General features: G+C 47.8%; 1 protein-coding gene across 2 annotated transcripts in view; it reads right to left on the reverse strand.

The window, feature by feature from the left end:
- Window positions 1-18,358: 18,358 nt before the first annotated feature.
- The window catches only part of Sepsecs (Sep (O-phosphoserine) tRNA:Sec (selenocysteine) tRNA synthase), a 42,891-nt gene continuing 37,958 nt past the window's right edge, over window positions 18,359-23,291 (reverse strand). Inside the window, exons 11-12 of one of the 2 annotated variants that reach the window (XR_004110577.1) lie at window positions 19,190-20,039; window positions 18,359-18,875 (exon numbers count right to left, since the gene is read on the reverse strand). Coding sequence is in view for 1 of the 2 variants with exons in the window: in XM_031342279.1 (XP_031198139.1) it covers window positions 20,033-20,039 (7 nt within the window). In the remaining variant the exon portion in view is untranslated. The other variant, XM_031342279.1, reaches the window with a different exon arrangement.

Consider the following 23,291-nt stretch of genomic DNA (forward strand, 5'->3'; position numbering starts at 1 on the left):
TGCAGCCCCATTGGGTCCCACTGGGAAGTCTATAGGGCAGAGCCTGCTTGGGCAGTACCATGCCTTCCAGAGCTGGCAGCTTACATCTGTAAACCTGGAGCCCTGAGACTGGAGCAAGCTACTTGACCTCCCTTCACCTCTGTTTCCTTATCTGTGGATGGGGTGTAAGTAGTGTGGACCCGATGGGACAAGATGATGAATCGTTCTGGACAGAGCTGGGCATGTGGCCTTAGCTGTCATCATTAAAAGACGTTTAGTTCCTGGGGAGCTGATTAAATTTGAACCACTTGCTGAGTCCCTGCTGAGTGCCAGGCTGTCTTGGGAACTCCAGATGAGCCTCCTAACCTGCTCCTGAGGCTGAGAGGACCACAGACTCAGAGCCACCCTGTGAGGAAAGAGGAAGCATGGAAACCCAACTGCGTTGCATTTGAGTACCCAGCCAGAACCGCCCCTCTGGCCCAAGGCAGGGCAGGCAGAAATTGGATTCACCCTGAGCAGTCAGTTGGTTTCTGCCCTTCAGTTTTCTCATCTGGAGAAGGGAGCAATTAATACCCTCCTGTTAAAGCAGTTGGAAGGATCTGGAAATGGCATGCATGAGAGCTCTCTGTGGAACAGCCTGTGCTGTTGAAATAAAGGAGGTGAGCATGCAGAAAGCGCCTCTTGGCTGCAGGGGCCCTGAATCCAGACAGTGCTGAACCCTACAGATGCACACTCTCCTCTCTACCATAGTGAACAATGTCACTTCCTCCTTAGCAGAGCGCTCACCAGGAGGCATGCCTCCAACAGCCACAGTTTGGCTGCAACAGAGGCACATATCTCTTTGTCCTTCACCTTTTCTCCTATCAAAAGGAAATTCTTTTTTTTTTTTTTATTGATTTAAGTTTTATTGCATTATGATGAGAAAAGATACATGATTTCAATTTATCTGAATTTATTAACATTTAAAACCATATTTGAAGTAAATAGAATTAAATCACATTCTTGTTTCCCTTTTGTACCCCAACCCCTCCCAGAGACACCCCTTCAATACTTACAATACTGTTTTTTGTCATATTCTTTAAAATTTATAAAATATTATAACAATAAAAATGAATATTATAAAAGTTGTTTGATATAAAACAGCAATCAATTTAACAGTCTTATGTAGATACTTGTCTACAGCAATACTGAAAATACATACGTTTTTCTCAATATAAATTTTAAATAACTCCAAACATATTAACTGTATATTTTAAAATAATGCATTACTACTAGTATTTTTTTAAATGACCATAAATATATTAAGTCTTTTTGTTTGTTTGTTTGTTTTGTATTTAGTAGAGCTTAAAATGTTGGCTCTTACTGTGGTACAAGCCCAAAATAAGAACAATTTTTAGATATTGGATTTCATTGTAATAAGGCTGTACTTCAATGACCCTCACATCACCAAAGAATTTTACCTCCATCGTAGCTAAGCTGAGAGTTGAGGGTTCTGCTGTGCCAAGGAATGAATTATAAGCATGATTTCTGGATACAGACTTCCTGCTATGGTTAAAGCTATTTGACTTGAGTGAGTATCTTTATTCTCAGCCCACAGAGAACAAGTTACATTCATTTAAAAAATGGTGTGTGTATTAAGGTGGTCTATCCATAAAGTCATTCAGCAACTGTTTCAATGAACAATGGTTCTGTGTGGAGGGTGGCACAGACATTAGGTGTGGGTAAGAATCTGGTTCATTGGCTGTGATAATTTGGAAAAGCATTCATCTCAGAGAAAGAGTAACTTATAAAGTCCTCTTCTTCAAACTAGATACAATAGTTGCAAACGTCAAGCAAAGCATTCAGTCTCACTCTTTACTGTTCTCTTTACAAGCCCCCCCCCAATTTGATTGTCTATGTTTCTTTTGGCTGTATAAATACTTTTGAAATATGTAAGCTGTTCTGAAAACCATAGTATAGTGTAAAAACATGAAATAAACAATAGAGAGACTGAGATAGAAGAAGCATCATTTCAAGACCTTTATGTGATACACAGCAAGACACTGTCCCGTACAAACAAGCAGAAAGTACATATGGATTGTACAGTATTGAACCTATTTCTCCAATTACCAAATTAGAGAGACCATTTGATGACAGTCAACAAATTTCTAATTCCTCATATTTTTGGATTTCAATCGATTAGAATATGTTGGTAATATTAATTTTCATATTAAGATATTAAGAAAAAGTAATTGTTACTTCCTGTTGTTTTTGTTGTAAGAGGTGGAATTAGGTTGAAAGATTACTTTCTTGCTTCTTCTAGGGTGTAGTTTTGCTCCTTATGTTGGTGTTTTCCATCTATTATCCTTTGTAGGGTTGGATTTGTGGAAAGATATTGTGTAAATTTGGTTTTGTCATGGAATATCTTGTTTTCTCTATCTATGGTACTTGAGAGTTTTGCTGGGTATAGTAGCCTGGGCTGGCATTTGTATTCTCTTAGGGTCTGAACTACATCTGCCCAGGATTTTCTGGCTTTCATACTCTATGGTGGGAAGTCTGGTAATTCTGATAGGCCTGCTTTTATATGTTACTTGATCTTTTTCCCTTACTGCTTTTAAAAATCTCTCTTTGTTTAGTGCATTTGGTGTTTTGATTATTATGTGAGAGGAGGAATTTCTTTTCTGGTTCAGTCTATTTGGAGTTCTGTGGGCTTCTTGTATGTTCATGGGCATGTCTTTCTTTAGGTTAGGGAAGTTTCTTCTATATTTACTGGCCCTATTACCTTGGAAGTCTTCACTCTCTTCTATACCTATTATCCTTAGGTTTGGTCTTCTCAGTGCTTCCTGGATTTCCTGGATGTTTTGGGTTAGAAGCTTTTTGCTTTTTGCATTTTCTTTGACTGTTGTGTCAAAGTTTTCTAAGGTGTCTTCTGCCCCTGAGATTCTCTCTTCTATCTCTTGCATTCTGTCGGTGATGCTTGCATCTATGGCTCCTGATTTCTTTCCTAGGTTTTGTATTTTCAGGGTTGTCTCTCTTTCTGATTTCTTTATTGTTTTTATTTTCATTTTTAGATTCTGGATGGTTTTGCTCATTTCCTTCACCTGTTTGTGTTTTCCTGCAGTTCTTTAATGAATTTTTGTGTTTCCTCTTTAAGGGCTTCTAGCTATTTACCTGTGTTCTGCTGTTTTCTTTGAGGAAGTTATTTATGTCTTTCTTAAAGTCCTGTATCATCATCATGAGAAGTGATTTTAGATCTGAATCTTGCTTTTCTGGTGTGGTGGTGTGTCCAGGACTTGCTATGGTGGGAGAATTGGGTTTTGATGATGCCAAGTAACCTTGGTTTGTGTTGTTTATTTTCTTACTCTTGCTTCCCACCCCCCTCCGCCATCTGGTTATCTCTAGTGCTCTTGCCCTGGCTAAATCTGCCTGGAGTCTATCCTTCCTGTGATCCTGGTTGTATCAGAACTTCTCAGAGTCAAGCTGTCTCTGGTATCCTGTGATTCTGGGATCATGTGATTCTGGGCTTGTTAGAGAACCTGGGAGTGGTGCATCCTCTGGGTGTTGTGGGACTGACTGTAGAGTTTGCACCCAAGATCTGCTCAGGGCACTGACCCAGACAGACCAGAAGCAACCTGAGCCACTGGACTGGAGGAGTTCCTGTGTGCCTGGGTCCTGCAGGTCCCAGCCACTCCCAGTGTTGGGACAGATGTGTCCTCCTCACCTCTGATCATCTGATCCTGGCCGTATCAGAGTGTCTGAGAAGGGAGCCACCTCTAGATGCTTTTATGGGACTTGCTGCAAAATTTGGGCACAAAGTCTGCTTAGGGCAAAGGGAAATTCTTAGCAGAGATCTCAGTGGCATGCAGTTTCCTTCCCTTATTAAGTAGACAGCTTTCATCTCTTCCCTTAACAGAAGCACTATTTGGCCTCTCGCTAGCCTATAGGAACTGCCAGTAGCACTACTTGTATAGGAACTGCTACCACACTGCTTGTATGACTGGGGGCATCATGAAGTGGAGTAAAACTTCCTTAAACACAGTAGTCTCATTCTGCGGCTGCCTGAACTAAGGGGAGGGCAGCGTATGCAATGTGGATATATCAGAACAAAACAAAACAAAAAAAGTCTCATCCCATAGGCAAAATGCCCAGGAGCAGTGTGAGATTCATCATCATGTTGCTCAGAAAAGCAAGTAATTTAACACTTTTTTTTTTTTTTTTTTTACAGCATGCCTATGTACATGTTTGTGTATGTGCATGCACGTGGAGGCCAAAGGATTGCCTTGGGTATCATCCTCAGGAACACAGTGTGTCTCTTTTGAGACAGGGTCTCTGGTTGATCTGGAACTCACCCACAAAGCTAGACTGGCTTGCCATGCCAGGAACCTCGGTGATCACTCATCTCCAGCCCCCAAGCACTGGGGGTGCAAATGGACATCACCACACCCAGTGTGGATGCTGGGGAGCTAACCCAGTCCTAGTGTTTACACCTCAGGCACTTAACCAACCCAGCCATCACTCCAGGTGCAAGGACTTTTTTATTCCTGGATTTTTCCACTGAATGCTTCCAGACCTCAGCTGACCACAGATAATAGAAGCCTTAGATAGTAAAAGCACAGAGACAGGGTAGACGATGTCAGGTTACAGGCTGTGTGGAGCTGAAGTGGAATGGGGGAGAGGAAGGAGAAGGGAGCTAAGACATGGAGTTAAGCAGCTGGAGTGGAAACAAGGACAGAGCCAGAGGCTAGCCCCATGGATTTTCCTCAAGTGTTCTGTGCTTGGAGGCTGAACCCGGGCTGGACACCTCCTCCTCAGGCCCCACTGCTGCCACAGGCAAATTCCCTTGCTCTCCCTTCTTGGAGAAAGAAGTGCGGCAGCTGTGGGCCTCTCATAGTTACTGGTCCATTTCGACAGCTGAAATGCTGGCTCACTGTGTCAGCAGATGGATCTTCCAGCAGGAAGTAGTTGGGCCTTGTGGGGAGAGCTAGCAATTGCAGCCCGATCCACTAGCAGTGCAGGGGCTGGAGCTGAAGGAGGATCTTTGTGTCCCAGGAAGGCAGGAAGGATGACCAATGATCCCAGTGTGGCCAAATCTGGGAAGTTTCCCAGGATATGAGACTGTCAGTGCTACATCCAGGAATGACAAACCGGCCATCCTTTCCCCGAGACGTGTCGCATCAGCCAAACAACGCTGAGAACTTACGTAGTTTTTCCTGCAATAGGACAGTTTGGATCCCTTGCCTAAAGTGAAGACTGACAATACAGCCAAGCCAAACTGGGACTCTGTCTCTCCACTTTACACTTTGCAAACTGATTTCACATGCGTAGACCTCAAACAGTTGCCTGTGTTAGAAATGCTTTTGCGTATAAGAGACGGAGCATGGATAATGTAAGCAAATCAGCTGTGTATTTTCCCAAGACAAGAAGGTCACTTCTAGACTCCAGAACATGATAATATCAAGAAAGTTGTCAGCCAATTTTCTGGTCTCCCCCCGTGGTATAAGACAGCTGCTATGGCTCTGGAGATCTAGCACCATCCCAGGCAGAAAGAAGGAAGCTAATTGGATAGCACTAGCACAGAGAAGTATGCTTATGTTCCCTGGGCCACTACAAGCTGCGTAGCCTTCAGACAAACCAAGTGTTTAGTCTTCTGGTCTTTAAAGTAGAGGGTAAATAGCATGAGAAGCTTTAGAACAAGTCACCCCTGCCGTATGCCAGAATGTGACCAAAGGATGCCTGAGTGACAAGGAATACCATAAAGCCCATGAGACTGCACCCTGGCACCGCTGATTGCTATGGATACCAAGGCCCATCACCCTCATGGTCATCATCAGCATCCAGGAATCTGGTCTTAGGGCTGTGGAGTTTAGAGGGGCCTGGGAGAAGAGGAGTCTGTACTGAATCTCAGACCCTTTAAATCTGACTGCACTGAGTTGATTCAGTCAGATGGGTCTCATGAGGAGGCAGTGGGGAGTCCCAGGGTACAGATGGCCAATGGCCAGATGACCCCCAGTTTCAATCCCTCTTTCCTAAGTGGATGGCCTGGAACAACTAATTAACCTCCCTGTGTCTCTCTTCTCCATCTTTAAAGCTAGGGTAGCGCTGATTTACCTGCATCTCTAGGATGGCAGGGAGGACTTTGCCCCAATCTGTGTAATATAGGGCTCAGAACTGTGACCAAGCCCTGCTGCTTGCCAGCCACACCCATCAGGCCTACAGTGCTGAGGAGGAGGAGGATCTGAGGGGTTCAGACTTCATGTCAATCCTATTCCCTGTGTGAAATGGCCACAGGTCTCCTCCCGCCAGGAGCCCTGGCCCTTTTCAGGCCACTCCATCCGAATGGCCTCTTGCTTAGAAGCTGTGGGACCCAATGAAGGACTGCATCTCCAGGTCTGTTCACAGTGTCACTGTCACCAGGCCCTTGGCAGCTGCGGAGGTTACAGAGACAGGTGGCAGGCTCCGTGTCCCTGAGCAAATCACTCAGCCGTGTGCACAGCACCCCGTCTATAAAACCATGACAGCAAACCTCTCAAGGGCATCTCATTTCCAAACTGCAGGACTTTCCCTACGGAAATCACGATCTCTGATTCAAGGTGGCTGCATCCAGTCTTCGGGCCAGGTGCCTGAGCTCCCCGGGGCTCAAGGGGAGTGCTCTGCCCTCTCAGGTCTGCCTCCTGTTGTGTCCTGCCCACCTCAGCCCTCACTCCAACCCCATCCCCTCTCCAGTCTCCTGTCCAGGTTGCACAAACATGCAAAAAAGGGGCCGTGGTTAGAGCCTGGACAATCCCCTGAGGATCAGGGTGGCAAGGCCCAGTGACTTCCTCCAACAGCCCTGCTTCCCAGGGAGAGGCCTTTTCAGAGGCGACAACTTGGAGCATGGCGCAGCTGCTCCTGGCGTGCCAGAGCCCAGGCAAGCAGACGCGCGGCGGGTGGCAGTCATTAACCGGCTGTCAGGTTCCTCCGCTGATGCAGCTAAAAATAGCGCGCTATAGATAGCAGCCTCCCCCGCGACTGCAGCCCGCACCCCATCCCCAGATCCGCGCCGCCCGGCACCCCGAGGAGACCGCACCACCGAGCTCAGCTATTTATAGAACCCACACCTCAGCACTTTCCACCCACCATACAACCATTTCAGCTGCTCCGATGAGAAAAGAGCAGCCTGGGCCGCCACTCACTCCGGTGTGCAATCTCATCTAGGGCCAGGGAGTCCTGATGTTATAGGAAACCTCCAGGCAGATCAGATTAAAGATCAATGGTCACATAAAACGTAAGCAGTCAGTTTCACCGGCAAACAGGTCCCGGTAATACAGAGTGTTGTTTCAGTAAATAAACTCAGAGAGCTGTGTAGCCCCCCCCCCTGCCCCCACCATGTTGCTTAGCCCCTTGGCAGAATCCTGAGTGCTTGAAGTAAGGGGCAGGGAGGGGAGGAGGAAGTGGGGTTGGAGAGAGACAATGGGTGGGAGAAGAGGGAGGGAAATCAGAGGGGAGAGAAGGAGAGGAGGAGGGAAGGGGAGAAGAGAAGAATTAGGAATGAGAAGTCATAAAGAAATAGAGATGGAAAGAATAAGAAATGGAAAGACAAAGAGGAGGATGGGATAAGGACCCACCAAAAGCAGGCTGGGAGGTGGCAGTGCAGTTAAATGCACCTGCTACTCTACCAGAGGACCTGGGTTCGATTCCCAGCACCCACATGGTGGTTCACAACCATTCTTAATTAATGCCCAGGGGATCTGACACCCTCTTCCGGCATCCACAGGCACCATGCACATGCACAGGCACACATACAGATGAAACATTATGCACATAAAAGAAATTTTAATAAGAGAGAGAAAGGGATAGGTGGAGAGAGAGGTGAAGAATGGAGAGACAAGGAAAGATGGAGATATATTATGCAGAGAGAGAGGAAGAGAGATAGAGGGAAAAAAGGAACTCTAAGACTGCAAACATGTCAGGGTCTTGCCTAGCCCTTCTCCTAATGCCTTCAACCAAACTTCTCTTCCCACATGATCACTTTACTGATTCGTCAAGCCAAGTATAAACCATATTTCCAAATTTTGGCAGCTGGACAAGCGCTGACATCTGTCAGGGAAGAGAGCCCTGGGCCTTGCCACCCTGATCTTCAGGGGAATGTCTAGACCCTAACCATGGCCCCTTCTTTGCATGCTAGAGCAACTGACCTCTGCCACCCCCAGCTTTGGGAGTCTAGAACAGGTGCTTCAGCCTTCGAAAGTCTAGCTCCCTAGGCACAGCGTCTGCCCATCTTATAGCACTGGGGTGACGTCCTAGAAGGCAGGAAAGTGCCCTGAAGGCCAACCACTGTTCAGCACCGCGAGCTCTGAGAATGAAAGACCAACTTGGGTGATGAGGGAGACACGCTCAGCCAAATGTTTAAAGTCACAATACCCTCGGTTGAATCTGGACCTGAAGACATGGGTACTTGGTCAAGGAATAGCTAGGTAATGCTGTCCCAGAACATCTGGATCCAGCATTGGCTCACATGTCTCAGAAGTCACCTCAGTCCTGCCCAGGAAACTGGGCATGAATTCTTGTGCATTGAAACCCAACCTGTGTGCTTGCATGGCTTTGCTAGCAACAGCTGACTGATCACTAAACAGGAGGGAGGCAGGCCTCCAGCTTTCCAGGGTCCATTGCCCCGTTTCATGTTTAACTCTCCCCTGCTTTTACACCATGTCTAGACCCCTCATTCTCAAATTGAGGTGCCTCGTATCATTACACCCAAGACGGCTCCCCATCCACCGGATCTTACTGTCTCTTTCCCTAAATCTACTTTCTAACAGATGAAGACCAAAGATGATGATCCAAGGACATCATCCCAGCCAGGAAAGATGAAGGGTGGAGGTCCTATGACGTTTTATATGAAATCTCCAGGCACACAGTTTCTGAAACAAAGAAATCAGTGTGAAATAGCAGTGTGGATGTGTGCTGTGCAGAGAACCACAGCAGCCACACTGAAAGAAAGAATGCTGGGGTTTGAAGGGCGAGGAAGAGGGTGCTCAGAATAGTCACAGAAGCTGGGGACATTGACTGCCCGAGGAGCCAGGAGTCAGAGCAAGATCTGAGGACACGCTGAACCTTAGTACTTTGTATGTTGGTTGGATATAAGACTTTTGAATACCCGTGCGTATTGTGGCATGATAGCAAGATGGCTCCTTTGCACTGGACACCATGGCTTCACTCAAAGGCAAGAAGCAAAACAAGCAAACGGACAGAAAATTGGGTTGCCAGTGGTTTTTTTTTTTCTTTCTGTTGATGTTGTCTGTTTATTTATTTATTTATTTATTTTGGTACCGGAGACTAAACAAACACACCAGGCCTCACATAGGCTAGACCACATCTCCTACCCCTAAACTGTAGCCTTCCCTTAGCCCTGCGAGGTGCTATGGCTTAGATTCTAAGAGTCTGCCAAGGCCTGTGGTGGGCCTTGAACTTGGTCCTCAGGATGGTGCTCTTGGGAGATGGTAGACACTGTCCTTAAATCACTTGGACCATACTCTTGAGGAGAACTGTGTGACCCTAGAGCTTTCTTCTTCCTGGCTTTAGAGTGAGCAGTTTCTGTTCTGATGCCTGTTGCCTCCATCATTTGCTGCTTCATCACAGATCCAAAGGAACGAGACTCGTGAACCAGAGCCTCCCGAACCATAAGCCGAAGTGAACATCTCCTCTTTATGAGTTGACTCACTTTGTTGCAGTAACAGTAAGTCAATCAACACAGTCTCTTCTTTACTGACTTTCAGAACTCACACTCTGTGTGTGTGTTTGAGTCTTCCCCATTGACTTTTGCTTAAATCTCATTGTACCAAAATATGAAGACTGATAACCCCTAGCTGCAAGAGAACCCTGTAAATAAAATATATTGCAAAGGAAAATGGAATTTCCAGGTCAGGTAGATGTCAATCACCACCCTGCCTTCTCCAGGGCTCCTCTTACTAGTTGAGGAACTCAGAACAGAGGGAGGGAGTCAAGGGAGGCAAGGATTGCTGCATAGACACAGTCCTATGTCCAGGCCTTGAGTGCCTTCCTTGCCTGCCCCAGTAGAACTGTTTGGGCTTAGCTTCCTCCCAGCCTCCTCATGCATGACTTTCTGGGTCCTTTGGGCCACCCCAGGCACATGAGACTAACTCAGCAAAGATCCCAGCTCTGCCTGCTCTGCACGTGGGTGGTGAGGCAGCCTCACAGACATTTTCTCCAGCCTCCTCAGCACATTCTCCATCCCCTGGAGGGCATCTCCAGGCTCCTCTCTGCTGATCTTCAGCAGTTCTCAGCCTCTCCAGCTTCTCCAGTCATCTCTGGCTTCCATACTCCCAGCTGAGTTGTTCTGCTCTGGACCAGCTCAGAATATACATCTCCCTCAAGCTCTGAACTTCAAAACACGGGATTTGGGAAGAAAGGAAGAGCAGACCTTCAGAAAACGCAGTCTGGCCAGGCACCTGTCTCTCCTATCTGCTGGTTCCTGGCTGTTTATTTATGTTAAACAGTGGTACAGAGATATTTTAAAAATGTTTCCTCTCTCTAGCACCTGGATTTTTCAGCCCGATCAAAAAGCCTGGAAAATTCCAAGCTGCAAGGCTGGAAAACACCACTCAGTGCCTGTATTCCCACCTCCCTATTACCCTTGCAGATCCAGGTGTGTGGAGAGAGGACTTCTGGGCCTACAGCCTCCCCTGAGCCAAGAGCACCAGCAGCAAAGGTCCCTGAGTCCCAGTGCACTGAGGTCTGCCTAGAAGTTTCTCAAGACACCCTTTCCACCTGCAGCTTGCAAGGAACGGACAAAGGCCTCAGTATGCATCTCTCAACCCAACTCTAGTGCTTTTTCTCCCATAGGACCTTCATGACCATTGGCACCCCGCCTCCTTTAATTCATGATATCAATGTATTTGTTGTTTCTGCTGCTGCTGCTGTTTTGTGGTATTGAGGATCAAACCCAGGGACTTGTTCATGCTAGGCAAGTGTTTTGCCTCTGAGCTACTCTGTAGTTCATACAGGCCTGCCACCTGGAATCCTTCTGCCTCAGCATTCTGAATAGTTGTAATGTCACGCCAATGCTTTCCTCTTCTTCTTCCTAAACCCCCTTGGTCCCTTAATAGTGATCAAGGCCTGGCTCAGGGCCAAGTATATAGCAAATGCTCACTAATGCTTTGTAGGGTAATGGCCTCTACTCCTTGGTCTAGGATTCCCTGTCCATGACCACACACATACATGCACATACACACATACACGCATGCATATACACACACACATACACACACATGCACATACATACACACATACACACACACATATACACACACACACACATTCAGGGTGGGAGGAAGAGAGAGAGTCCTACTGTCCTCTAGATCAGACACATGGGCTATCACTGAACTCTCTCATGTCTTCCTCAGACTTTTCCTTGAGCACCATGACCACCCTCTGCTTTGGAAGTACTCTGTTTATCTTTATATTTGCATGAATGTGTGTGCTACTTCTTTACATGGATGGGATGAGATGGAATGGGATAGGATGAGATGGGATGAGATGGGATGGGATGAGATGAGATGGGATGAGGTGGGATGGGATGAGATGGGATGAAATGGGATGGGATGGGATGGGATGAGAAGGGATGGGATGGCATGAGATGGGATGGGATGGGATGGCATGAGATGGGATGGGATGGGATGGCATGAGATGGGATGGGATGGGATAAGGTGGGATGGGATGGGATAGGATGGGATGGGATGGGATGAGATGGGATGAGATGGGATGAAATGGGATGGGATGGGATGGGATGAGATGGGATGGGATGAGATGGGATGGGATGGGATGCGATGCGATGAGAAGGGATGGGATGGCATGAGATGGGATGGGATGGGATGAGGTGGGATGGGATAGGATGGGATGAGATGGGATGGAATGGGATGGGATGGGATGAGATGGGATGGGATGGGAAGAGCTGGCATTGTATTTTGTTCTACAATCACTTCCCATACTTCTTGATTTGCCAGTGACCAGCACTGTGGTGTGCACAGAGGTACTGAATGAACACATGTGGAGTAGATAGTGACTGTTACTGTGTTCTGTGTGTATATGTATCACATCTACATGACCCTACCTGACCATGGATGGTGTAACTATGTTTCCTGTTATGCATGTATATGCCCCCTGCGTGGGACATGTTACACCTAACAGTTGTAAAAATGGACTTTCCTCTTCCCCGACACATTCCACATGCTCTGCATATTAACTCCGCCCATCTTCCCAGCAGTATGGGGATCCCCACCTCTAACCAGAAGAAAGGCCTCACACTCTAATTGGAAGTCATTCTAAGAGAAGGGTGGTTGGCTCTTGGGGTTTGGTGAGCCTAGGAAGATTCTCAGAGGTAGAATGGGTTCTGGGCTGAAGGAGAGACACTGCGGTCTTAGCGGGCACACTCTGCCTGCCTCTGTTCCTCACCTGAATTTCCAACAGAAGCTTAAAGGAGACCCGTTCTGCACAGGGCCCAGCCAGCCTCCACCAGAAGTGGAGGTCTAGCCAAGGCTCTCAGAGGGCAAGCCTAGGACAGTGGGCACTTATGTTGATGGCATGGTCTAACAGTGTCAGTTGTTTGGAGGACGTGCAGGAGAGTGTGCACATCTCTGGGATACTGAAGAGGCCCAGAGCCCCTCCTCAGGGTGGCTAAAGAAATCCTGAGAGAATATCCCAGTCATGGAGAAAGTGGCTAACCGTGGGAAGAACAGATTCACTTCCACTGGGCCAGTTCTCCAAATCCCACAAAGAATGTTCACCCTTGGCAAGGTTCCTGAAGGAACTGGAGGGGACAGAGCCCTTGCTGTCAGCCTGTCATCAGCACAATGGGCAAATGGCCAGGCGTGGTGGTAAAGCATGGTGCACACAAACTGGTTGGCTGGTTTACATAAGCCCTAATCCTGACTGCATTTCACTCTGACAGCTTCAGGCAGATGCGGCCCCAAGCCAAGGTACCTACCTGGCTTTGGAGAGTGAAGGAATTTCCTGGTGTAGTTGCCAAGGCCTGTCCCATCCCCAGAGACATTGGTTGTGGGAACCACAGTTCAGTTCTCATGGTGGGTCTCTCAAGTGAAGCTTGAGAAGTAAGACCCCTAAGTGGGACTCTTCCTCTTTCCTCAAATCCTCCCCTTGAAGGCTGTGGTAAGGGTATCAGTCACATGATGTGGTGCTGATGACCGCTTTACTGGAGCAGCTCTCATCCTTAGGGACCACTCAAGAGTCAGCAGTGGGCTGGAGAGATAGTTTGGTGGACCAGAGTGCTTGATGTGCAAGCATGAGGACCCGAGTTAAAATCCCCATATCTCATGTAACAAAATGGCTAGGATGGAGGCACATGTTTGTAGCCCCATCACTGGGGGTCAAAGACAGATTCTTGGGGCTCACTGACCTGCCAGGCTAGCTGAAGTGGTTAGCTTTTGGTGGGAAACTGTCTCAAGGGAATAAAGTACAGAGATAAAACTGAGTACTGTCATCCTTCTCTGTCTCCATGTATGCCACACCCCGACCCCCACCCCGCATGTAGTATACAGTACAAGTCCCAACATCCAGGGCTTACAGCCTCAATAGCTGAGGACTACCAGGAAAGGTTTTCAAGAATTAGAGTTCCCCACCTAAAGAATTGTTCAATATCCTTAGTCATCAGGGAAATGCAAATCAAAACAACTCTGAGATTCCACCTCACACCAGTCAGAATGGCTAAGATTAAAATCTCAGGTGACAGCAGATGCTGGCGAGGATGTGGAGAAAGAGGAACACTCCTTCATTGCTGGTGGGATTGCAAGCTGGTACAACCACTCTGGAAATCAGTTTGTCAGTTTCTCAGAAAATTGGACATAGTACTACTTGAGGATCAAGCAATACCACTCCTGGGCATATACCCAGAAGATGCTCCAACATGTAATAAGGATACATGCTCTACTATGTTCATAGCAGCCTTATTTATAATAGCCAGAAGCTGGAAAGAACCCAGATGAATGGATTCAGAAAATGTGGTACATTTATGCAATGGAGTACTTCTCAGCTATTAAAAACAATGAATTTATGAAATTCTTAGGCATCTGGAGGATATCATCCTGAGTGAGGTAACCCAATCACAAAAGAACACACATGACATGAACTCACTGATAAGTGGACATTAGCCCAGAAGCTCAGAATACCCAAGATACAACCCATGAGCCACATGAAACTCAAGAAGGAAGACCACAGTGTGGATACTTTGATCCTTCTTAAAAGGGGGAACAAAATACCCAGGGAAGGAGTTACAGAGACAAAGTATGGAGCAGAGACTGAAGGAATGACAATCCAGAGCCTGCCCCACCTGAGGATCCATCCCATATACAATCACCAGACCCAGACACTATTGTGGATGCCAACAATTGCTTGCTGACAGGAGCCTGATATAGCTGTCTCCTGAGAGGCTCTGCCAGTTCCTGACAAATAAAGAAGTGGATGCTCACACTCATCCATTGGACCAAGCACAGGGTCCCCAATGAAGGAGCTAGAGAAAGGACCCAAGGAGCTGAAGGGGCTTGCAGCCCCATAGGAGGAACAGCAATATGAACCAACCAGACCCAGTGCTCCCAGGGATTAAACCACCAACCAAAGACTACACATGGAGGGACTTAAGGCTCCAGCCACATATGTAGCAGAGGATGGCCTGTGGGACATCAATGAGAGGAGAGGCCCTTGGTTTTGTAAAGGCTCAATGCCCCAGTGTAGGGGAATGCCAGGACAGGGAAGTGGGAGTGGGTGGGTTAGTGAGCAGGGGGAGGGGGGCTTTCGGGGGGAAATGGGGAAAGGGGATAAAATTTGAAATGAAAATAAAGAAAATATATAATAATAAAAATGAGAAAAATATTGATCTATTTCAATACAAGTGTATATAAGAGTGTCATTAATAAAGATTTAATACAAACATTAAAAAAAAGAATTAGAGTTCTCACATCAAACCCCGGAGGCTCAGGCCACTTGCTTAGAGGTGGCCTCACACTGGTATCCTTCCAGCACCCCCAAAGACACTCAAAAATGTGCAGCTAGGGTCAAGAGCAGTGGCACAAGGTCATGTGGGATGAAGCTCTAACTTCTTATAAACTGTGGACATGGTGATGTACACCTGTAATCCCAGCATCCAGAAAGCAGAGGCAGGAGGTCTGTGAGCTCAAGGCTAGCCTGAGCTACATATCAAGACCCTGCCTCAAAAAAAAAAAAAAAAAAAAAAAGCTGAAAACAAAACAAAATCCTTTGTAAAGTTCTTCTGGCCGCTTGGCTAAAAATCCTGTGTCGGTGACTTCCCTAACTCCAAGCCTCGGGGCAGCCTGTGTTCTGGTGATGGTACCACCTGAGTCAGCTGTCAGCTGGCACCAAGGGCTGACATGAGGATGCGGAGGCAGACACGGGCTGCACTGGAAGCAGAGAGCTCACCTTTTTCCTGGAGCAGGTGCTGTTAGCACAGACAGACAATATCCTGCTGCCCTGGGAAACTCTGAGCCATCAGCTTCTGCACTGTCAGGGCAGTGTTCTGTCCACAGACTCACAAATTCCCCTGCAGTGGAAGAGGGCAGGGCACCCAGCTGGCCCTATGTGCAGAGTGCACAGCAAATGACAGGGCCAGCCCTGGCTAAGATACAGAACTGGACCTGGCTGGGTTCTAGTGACTGGGGGAGGGAAAGAGCCCTCTCCACAACCCCAGCCCCAGAGGTTGATCAAATGTAGTCCTCCTCCAGAATTCTTTCCTGATCATTCTTCTTTGGGAAAACAAAACAATACCGGCCTGTACTGTAATTTTGCCTTCATGGCCTCTCCCTGGAGAGATGCTTTTATTTCAAAAGTGAAACTGCAGCACAAAGGAAGGAAGCTTGAAGTCCTCTAAGGCAGGAGGAGGAGGAGGAGGAGGAGGAGGAGGAGGAGAAAGAGGTGGAGGAGGCTGTAGTCCGGAGGACTGCAGTTCCAGGGCATCTACATCTTCGGCATGATAGGGAAAGGCCTCTCTGATTCTGCTCAAAAACAAAAGCTCCTTCCCATCTCAGGACTCTTAAACTTCTCATACCTAGCACAATGCCTGGAATGCCACTGACATTTTGCAAAGGCACATATATCAAAATATATGGATGCATGGCCATGTGCTCAAGTAAATACATATATATACATGCATATTTGCATTAATATATGGATATATATATGCTCAAGTAAATACTATGCATACTTGTATATATTCACATACACACACACACACACACACACACACACAAGAAACAAGGGCAGAAGGATTGCCTGTCAGCCAACTAGCTTTCTTCATCAGCAAGACTCCATAAAACCTTCAATATTATGCAAAGCATGAAGTGATTACCAAACTGAATTTTGATGAAATATTTCACCATTAGGGAGAAGATCTGAAGGGAAACAAAAAAAGCAAATACAAAAGTGCACTCCATTTGTTGTTAGCATTCGACTCTGTGAGTCCAGCCAAGCCAGGAAACTCCCCATCCAGAAGAGGCTTGAAAGAGAAGCCTGAAGTGTTTGTGGGGAAGCAGGCTGCGGCTGCTGACATGGTTCCGAATACCTTCTACATTTGAAAACAAGTCAACATTCTTGCTGCTTCTAAAGAGAAATCAGTCCACTGTGTGTGACCCCATTTCCCCTTCCTGTCTACTGTGAGGGTCTCTGACAAACTCCCACAAACCATGAGCATTTCCCACATCCATAGTGTGCCAAGTCAAAAAAAGGGATGTGGTGGATCAAGTGTGGCTTGGCTTGCTCACAGAGTGACCCAGGCATTTCCAGGGTGATTCTTCCCTTCTACACGTATGACTCAGTGATTTAACAATTTGGTAAGAGGTTGTTAGCACACCAGGAGGCCGCTTCCACAATTCTCCCCGTTTTTGTCCTCCAAAAAGAACCAGGAAAAAAAAACCCGTCAGCACCCTTGGCTCTTTCCTACCACCCCAGCATCTCAGGCTTCCTCAAGAGCGTAGGCTGTGGTTCTTGCCAAATCAGCAAGATTTTTCAGCATCCTGGGGATGAACTAGCTAAGCCTTGGGAATGGTACTAGTTTAAACTAGTCTCAAGGGTCAGTGAGCTTGATCCCTGAAGAAACCAGAAGCCTGGCTAATGTGGTCCGGGGGTGATTCCAGGCTTCCATGCCGGCTCACACTCTGCTCAAGGACAGACACGTTCTCTGAAACACACACCTAAGCCAGGGATCAGTGAACCAGCTTTGGAGATGAATTCTCCTGTGCAAAGGAGTGCCCTGAAGCACGGGAGAGGCAGGTAACTCGCCAAGGCCATGTAGCTAAGAAGGGCAGAAGTTATTTGCACCCATATCTTAGACCACGACACCCACACAGAACTGTCCGTTCTGTGTTTTTCTGGGCTTAAGCTCTGTGATGGGGGAATGGGACGAAGGGGAATGTCTGTCTCTTCTCAGTTGCTGTGTCAAGATGATTTGGTTGTCTTTAAAGCTTTCATAGATGCTGCAGACAGGCCGGTCCTCATCTCTTAGCCTCTGTGGGATCATCCTGGTTAAGAGTCCTTCCTGACTCTTCTTAACCCAGAAACTCAAGCAGGCTCCTGTCAGCCTTACACCCCACCCCTGAACACACCCTGGTCCCTACAGAGACCATAGGCCCTTCCCAGAACAAAAGGATCTCTGTGGGGGTCGATGCCTCTGCCATGGACACACAGGCCCAAGCCTTACTTAGTACCTCAGAATGTGATCTTACTCTGACAAAACTACAGGTGTAGTTCGCTAAGTGGAGGCCACACAAGGATGGTAGGCTCCATCCAACATGACTAGTATTCTTATAAAAACAGACCTCTTTAGACCCAGAAGCCCATGTAGCCAAATCACAGAAAACTGAAGATAGATGTGGGGAGACCCAGCTGCAGGCCCAGGAGCCCTGAAGATGGCCAGTAACCTTGAAAACCAGAGAGGCCTGGAGGGGCCAGGTTGCAGGATCTTCTACTTAATCCCAGAACTTCATGATAACATCCCTTCCCTCTACCCAGTCTGAGGCCTTACAGGGCTACATCATCAAGTAATAAAGGAAAGAGAGAAAGCTCAGCAAGGGACATTTGTCAACTACTCCCTCTCTTTCTGGAAAGCTACCCTGGCTCCTGACCAAGATTCTTCTGTGCAAAGGGCCTGGTGGAGAGAGGTAGAGGGGCAAGGAGACTCTAGGGCAGGAGGCATCCCATCTGCTTGCCTGTTTCAAACCTCTCCTGCCCAGCATTCTCAACTCACAGTCATGGTTCCCAGAGGGGAATACTGAGAAGCCAGCCTCTGGCCAGGATCAGTGAATCTCAGTTAGGAAGACAAGTGGTCCAGCAGTCCCTACCTCCCAGTCTGCCCCCGTGTCCCATAGCATAGCAGATCAAACTACAGTTGACTGTGACAGGTCCTGACTTGGTTTTAGCAGGAAAAGAACAATGTGCTTGCGAGTTCAAAAGCTGCCCAAGGAAAGGAGGGAAAAGGGCCATGCAGGAAAAGCCACTCTCCATCCCAAAGCCAGTGCCAGAAGGAGCAGCCCGAGACACACAGGGATAAATAACAGATGAGGGTGTTGTCCAGTGAGGGCAATAGCTGGCACAGGGCTGTCAGGATGGCTGGGTGTCCCATGTTTCCTCTTTGATGGCTTGTCACCTTCTATCCCCTCCCCCCATGAGACTGTCACTCTGGAGCTATGGACAGTGAAGATGTCAGCAGTCCTCGGGGAAGATGCAGAATCCTGTTGACCAGAAGAACTTCAGGCTGGGCGAGTGCTCACGAGGCCGCTTGGGTCCCATGAGTCCTCTTCAAGCCTCCAGGTCCCCAGACCCTGAGGTCTGAGGATGAAGAATCTCCTGAGACACCTGGGAACTGGAGGACTCCAGAAGCAGGTGCCACATCACAGCTTCTATCTCTGAAAGGTGAACAAGAACAGAAGGCCAGCTAGGCCCCCATCTGCTGAGTGGACAGACCTGGAAATGTCCTAGGTCCCTGCACTGGTAGCCTCATCTGCATACAGTCTGGGCCTTCTCTACCAGCAACCAAAGGCCTCTGAACTTGACCCTGGCCTGGGACCCTGGCCAGGACCCTGGTCCTGGGACTTCCGTGGGAGCTGGGAGCAGAGATATCTACAGTTCCCAGCCTCTTCAGTCTTCAGGAATGGGAAGCGTGAGTGTGTGTGTGTGTGTGTGTGTGTGTGTGTGTGTGTGTCCAACTCAACTCCCCTACCGTCAGTTTGTCCAGAAGCTGAGACGTGGGCTGAGGAGACACTGGACACTGGAAGTACCACACTCGCTGTGAAGGCAGGCCACTGCACCCAATGCCCCTCAGCACTTCACTGTAGAAGCCACCAGCACTCCGCATGACAGATGAAGAAGTCGAGGTATAAAATTACTTTCTCATGGGGATGATACCTGCAGAGGAGAGGAGACGCCTCAGGCTGGCCTGGCAAGAGCAATGCAAACATGAACTCGGTCTCTCAGTGATTTCCTTGGTACGTGAGGCATCAGGAATGGGTCATTCTTGGAGAGAACTCATGCCTAAATCTTGCTTCCACAGATGGGAACAGTGAGAACAGAGTGTAGACGCTCTTTCCATGTCAGTAGGTGCCATGTGCCTCCTCATGGGGTCTCTCTTGTCCCTCGAGGTATTTTCAAAAGCTCCTCTTTGGTAAGAAAAGGCAGTAATTTCTGAGGTGAGGGCATGCTGGGATGTCCCTTTGTCTTTCCATAAGCACCAGATGTGTGAAAGACTGAGCTATCCTGAGGAGCCAGGATGTTCAATCTGGATTTAGGGAGGACAAACAGTTCAGATGAACTAAGCATGGTCTAACCAGTACTGCCCATATCCTGGGGCTACATCTGAGTCACTGCTTTTGGTTTTCCTGTCCCAGAGGTCTGAAGCAATCTGTGCTGTGCTCAGTCTTAAAGCCAAGGACCTCAAGGCTAAATCATGGGACCTGCTCAAGATGACATGCTGGACGGACGACCAAACCAGCTTAGCCCACTGGCAAGATCCAACAAGATCCCTCTTTTCAGATGGCCCATGAGCTGAGAATGGGCTTGATGCTTTTCAATGGCTGGAAAAGAAAATCAAGAGAAGCGTTGTGTGACTTGTGAGGACCATGAGAGATCATGTTGTGGGACTAGCTTCTCTTGGGGAGATGCCAACACTCCCATCTACTCAGCCCAGATAGAGAGCCCATGACAGATGAGACCATGGCCACCACCATAGTGAACCAGTGAGTTTTACTGGAGTTACAGGAATATAGGTGAGGGGTTAATTACAGGAGCAGAAATGACTCAAAGATAGCTCCCTCAACAAAGCCACCCTAGCATGGGTGACCAGTCACAAAAGCAGGATACCTGGACCACACTGTACAGACTACAGGCAGCTCAACAGACTGGATAGAGTCCTTTCAGGTGGCTCAGTTGGGCAGAGCCCCTTCTGGTCCAGCTCAACTGGACTCTATCTCTTCCAGGTTGCTTGGCTAATCTTTACAGTTGGGCTCATTGGAGGGTGGCTTAGATACTGTTTATGGCTGTGAAGAAACACCATGACCAAGGCAGCTTAATTTTAGGAATAGCACTTAACTGAAGGTTTGCTTACAGTTTTCAGAGGGTGAGTCCATGACCCTCATGGTAGGGAGCCTGGTAGGAGGCAGGCTGCCATGGTACTGGAGCAGTAGCTGAGAGCTCACATCTGATCTGCAAATTGCAGGCAGAGAGTCTGGGCCAGGAAAGGGTTTTAGAAACCTCCAAGCCCACCCCCAGTGACACACCTCCTCCTCCAAGGCTACACCTCCCAGTCCTTCCCAAACAGTGCACCAACGAGAGGCTAAGCACGCAAACACATGAGCAGATGAAGGCCATTCTCATTTAAACCATCATGGGGTTTAAATACTCCCAGCCCAGGCCACCTTGGGTCACAAGATGTCAGGAGATGCAAATGTGGGAGGCACTTTTACAACTTGGAAAAGAAATAAGCCAGTTAGAGGAGGTGAGGTGAGTGCTGCCCTGCTTTTGAGTGATGTGCCAGTAAAACAGACCGCGATGGAGGATATTGTCAACTAGAACCACCCTGGAGACAACCTTCTAAACATGACTATGAGGAAGTTTCTAGATTAGGTTGAGATGACCCTTCCGAATACACTCCATGGGCTGTGGGCCCCAAACTAAATGAAAAGAAACAGCTGGCTAGCTGCATTAGTTATTTCCCTGTAGCTGTTACAAAACACTGTGACCAGGGCAAGTTATAGAAGGAAGAGTTTATTTGGGCTGCCAGTGCCACAGGGGTAGAGTCTGTGGTGGCAGAGGGAAGGACTGAAGCTGCGGGGCTCACACATGGCACCCCAAGTGTGAAGCACAAGGCAAACTAGAAATAGTACAAGTCTTTATGCTTTCAAAACCCATACCCAGGGACAGCAAGGTCACATTCCTAAACCTATCCAAACAGTGCCACCAACTGGGGACCAACTGAACAGTGTCACCAACTGGGGACAGAAACCATCTCATTTAAACCACAGTAGCTGGGCACCAGCACTCACTCACCTTCATTTCTTCAAGGCTGACACTTGGGATCAGTGTCCCCGTCTCCAACCCAGAAGTGACCTGGAGAGTATTCCCAACCTTGGCCTTTCAGGGGGTGGGCTTCCTCCCTCAGGTGATTATTTTTTAATTTCTTAAAGTAGAGCTGGATTTATTAAGATATTTTGATATAGATTCAAGTATCAGGTTAATAGAGAGAGAGGTGCTGAGGCTGGGGCTGGGGGAGGAAGTATAAAACACACCCGAGTATGGGTGTGGACATCTCAATGGAGACTTCCTCCTGAGGTGACCTTAAGAGTCAAGGAAGGGTCTCTGACTCAAGTCACCCTGCTCTTTCTGCTCAGATGCACAAAATGTCATTCTGTTGTTTCAAACGTGGTAAAGATTACTTCTGGAGTAAGCTTTGATGTCACAGCTTCTAGTGACAGTGAGAAGAACATAATTGCTGAGATCCCACAGAATGGAGTGAAGCAATGGACCTCAAGAAAGCAGCCATGCTGAGGGACGGGTAGGAGCGGGAGGTGGCATCTCGTGTGGAGCGTGCTGCCGAGCTTGAAGATGTTTGAGAAACACACCCCAAGTTCCCAGTAGTGTTTGGGGGTGGGATCAGTTTTCAAGGAGGGGGAAATCTCCAAAACCTGCAAGTCACATGTCATGGAGACAGGTTTGGATCCTGTGAAGGGGACTCACAGATGCTGCAGTGAACCCGTCTCCTCACAGGGGAGGCTGCAGTGGCACCTTCCCCATGTGTAGTCTGAAGGACAGTGACAGAGGTCATCTGCTCCTCCCCCCACCCTCCAGCAGCCCCCTGTTGGTACCATGGAAGTCTGACACTCAGCTGATCTTTTAAAAGTGAGACAAACAAAGCTGGGTGCCCAATTGGATGTTTATCCCGACCATCTGCGTAGCAATACAAGTTCAGGTTGTAACGGCATCCCCTCTCCATCAGTATTAGGGAACCATTTAAACATCCAGAGCCATATACTGATTATAAACACAGTGGAAAAAAAAAGGCAGCAAGTGGCATGTGTCCCCACACCTGCTGCATCCCCATGTCAGTCAATTTCATGCCTAGGAAGCTCTGGGCTCCACGGGGATGCTCTATACACAGTGTGGTTGGTTATGAGTTCTACTTTATTTTCGTTTTTCTCCCCAGTAGGGACTGGCGGAAACCAACTTGGCCCCAAAACCCAGTGGCTGCAAATAAATGGGAATAAACAGAAAATAGACAATGATCATAAATGCACACCAAAAATGCTGATTTCCCAGTGTTAAAAGGCCCATTTGCTTTGAGTATGTAAATAAAAATGGGCACATTTTCACTGGGCTTCAACAACAGCAGAAGTCATTGTTCAAAAGGCTTCTGCCTTTCCCTTCCCTGCCCCACTGCATCCAGTCCCCTAGGCAGAGGTGAGTCTCTTGAGGCAAGTGGACAGTGATAACATCAAGTGGCTTGGGCAAGTGGGGACAGCAGAAGCTGAAGGAACACAGAGAAAGGAAGAAAAGGCGGAGGCCATAAAGATGTTCTGGGTTTCTGCACCCTCTCAAGGCCCCAGACATGATCCGTGAGTAGCTCCAGTCTCCAGGACCAGCTTCTGTTCCCAAATCCCACATGGGCAGCTTTGAGCAGTGCTTCATTCACATCCGGTTTCTTACCTGGGAAATCCAGGAGGCTCACAAATACTCAAGGATCCTGAATTCAGATTTCCAGACAAACTCTTCAAAAAGGAGGTTCCGATTTAGTTTTCTTCTGCTGTTACTTTACCTCCCTCCCTCCCTCCCTC

This window comes from Mastomys coucha, unplaced genomic scaffold (assembly GCF_008632895.1).
Source record: "Mastomys coucha isolate ucsf_1 unplaced genomic scaffold, UCSF_Mcou_1 pScaffold22, whole genome shotgun sequence".
NCBI lineage: Eukaryota > Metazoa > Chordata > Mammalia > Rodentia > Muridae > Mastomys > Mastomys coucha.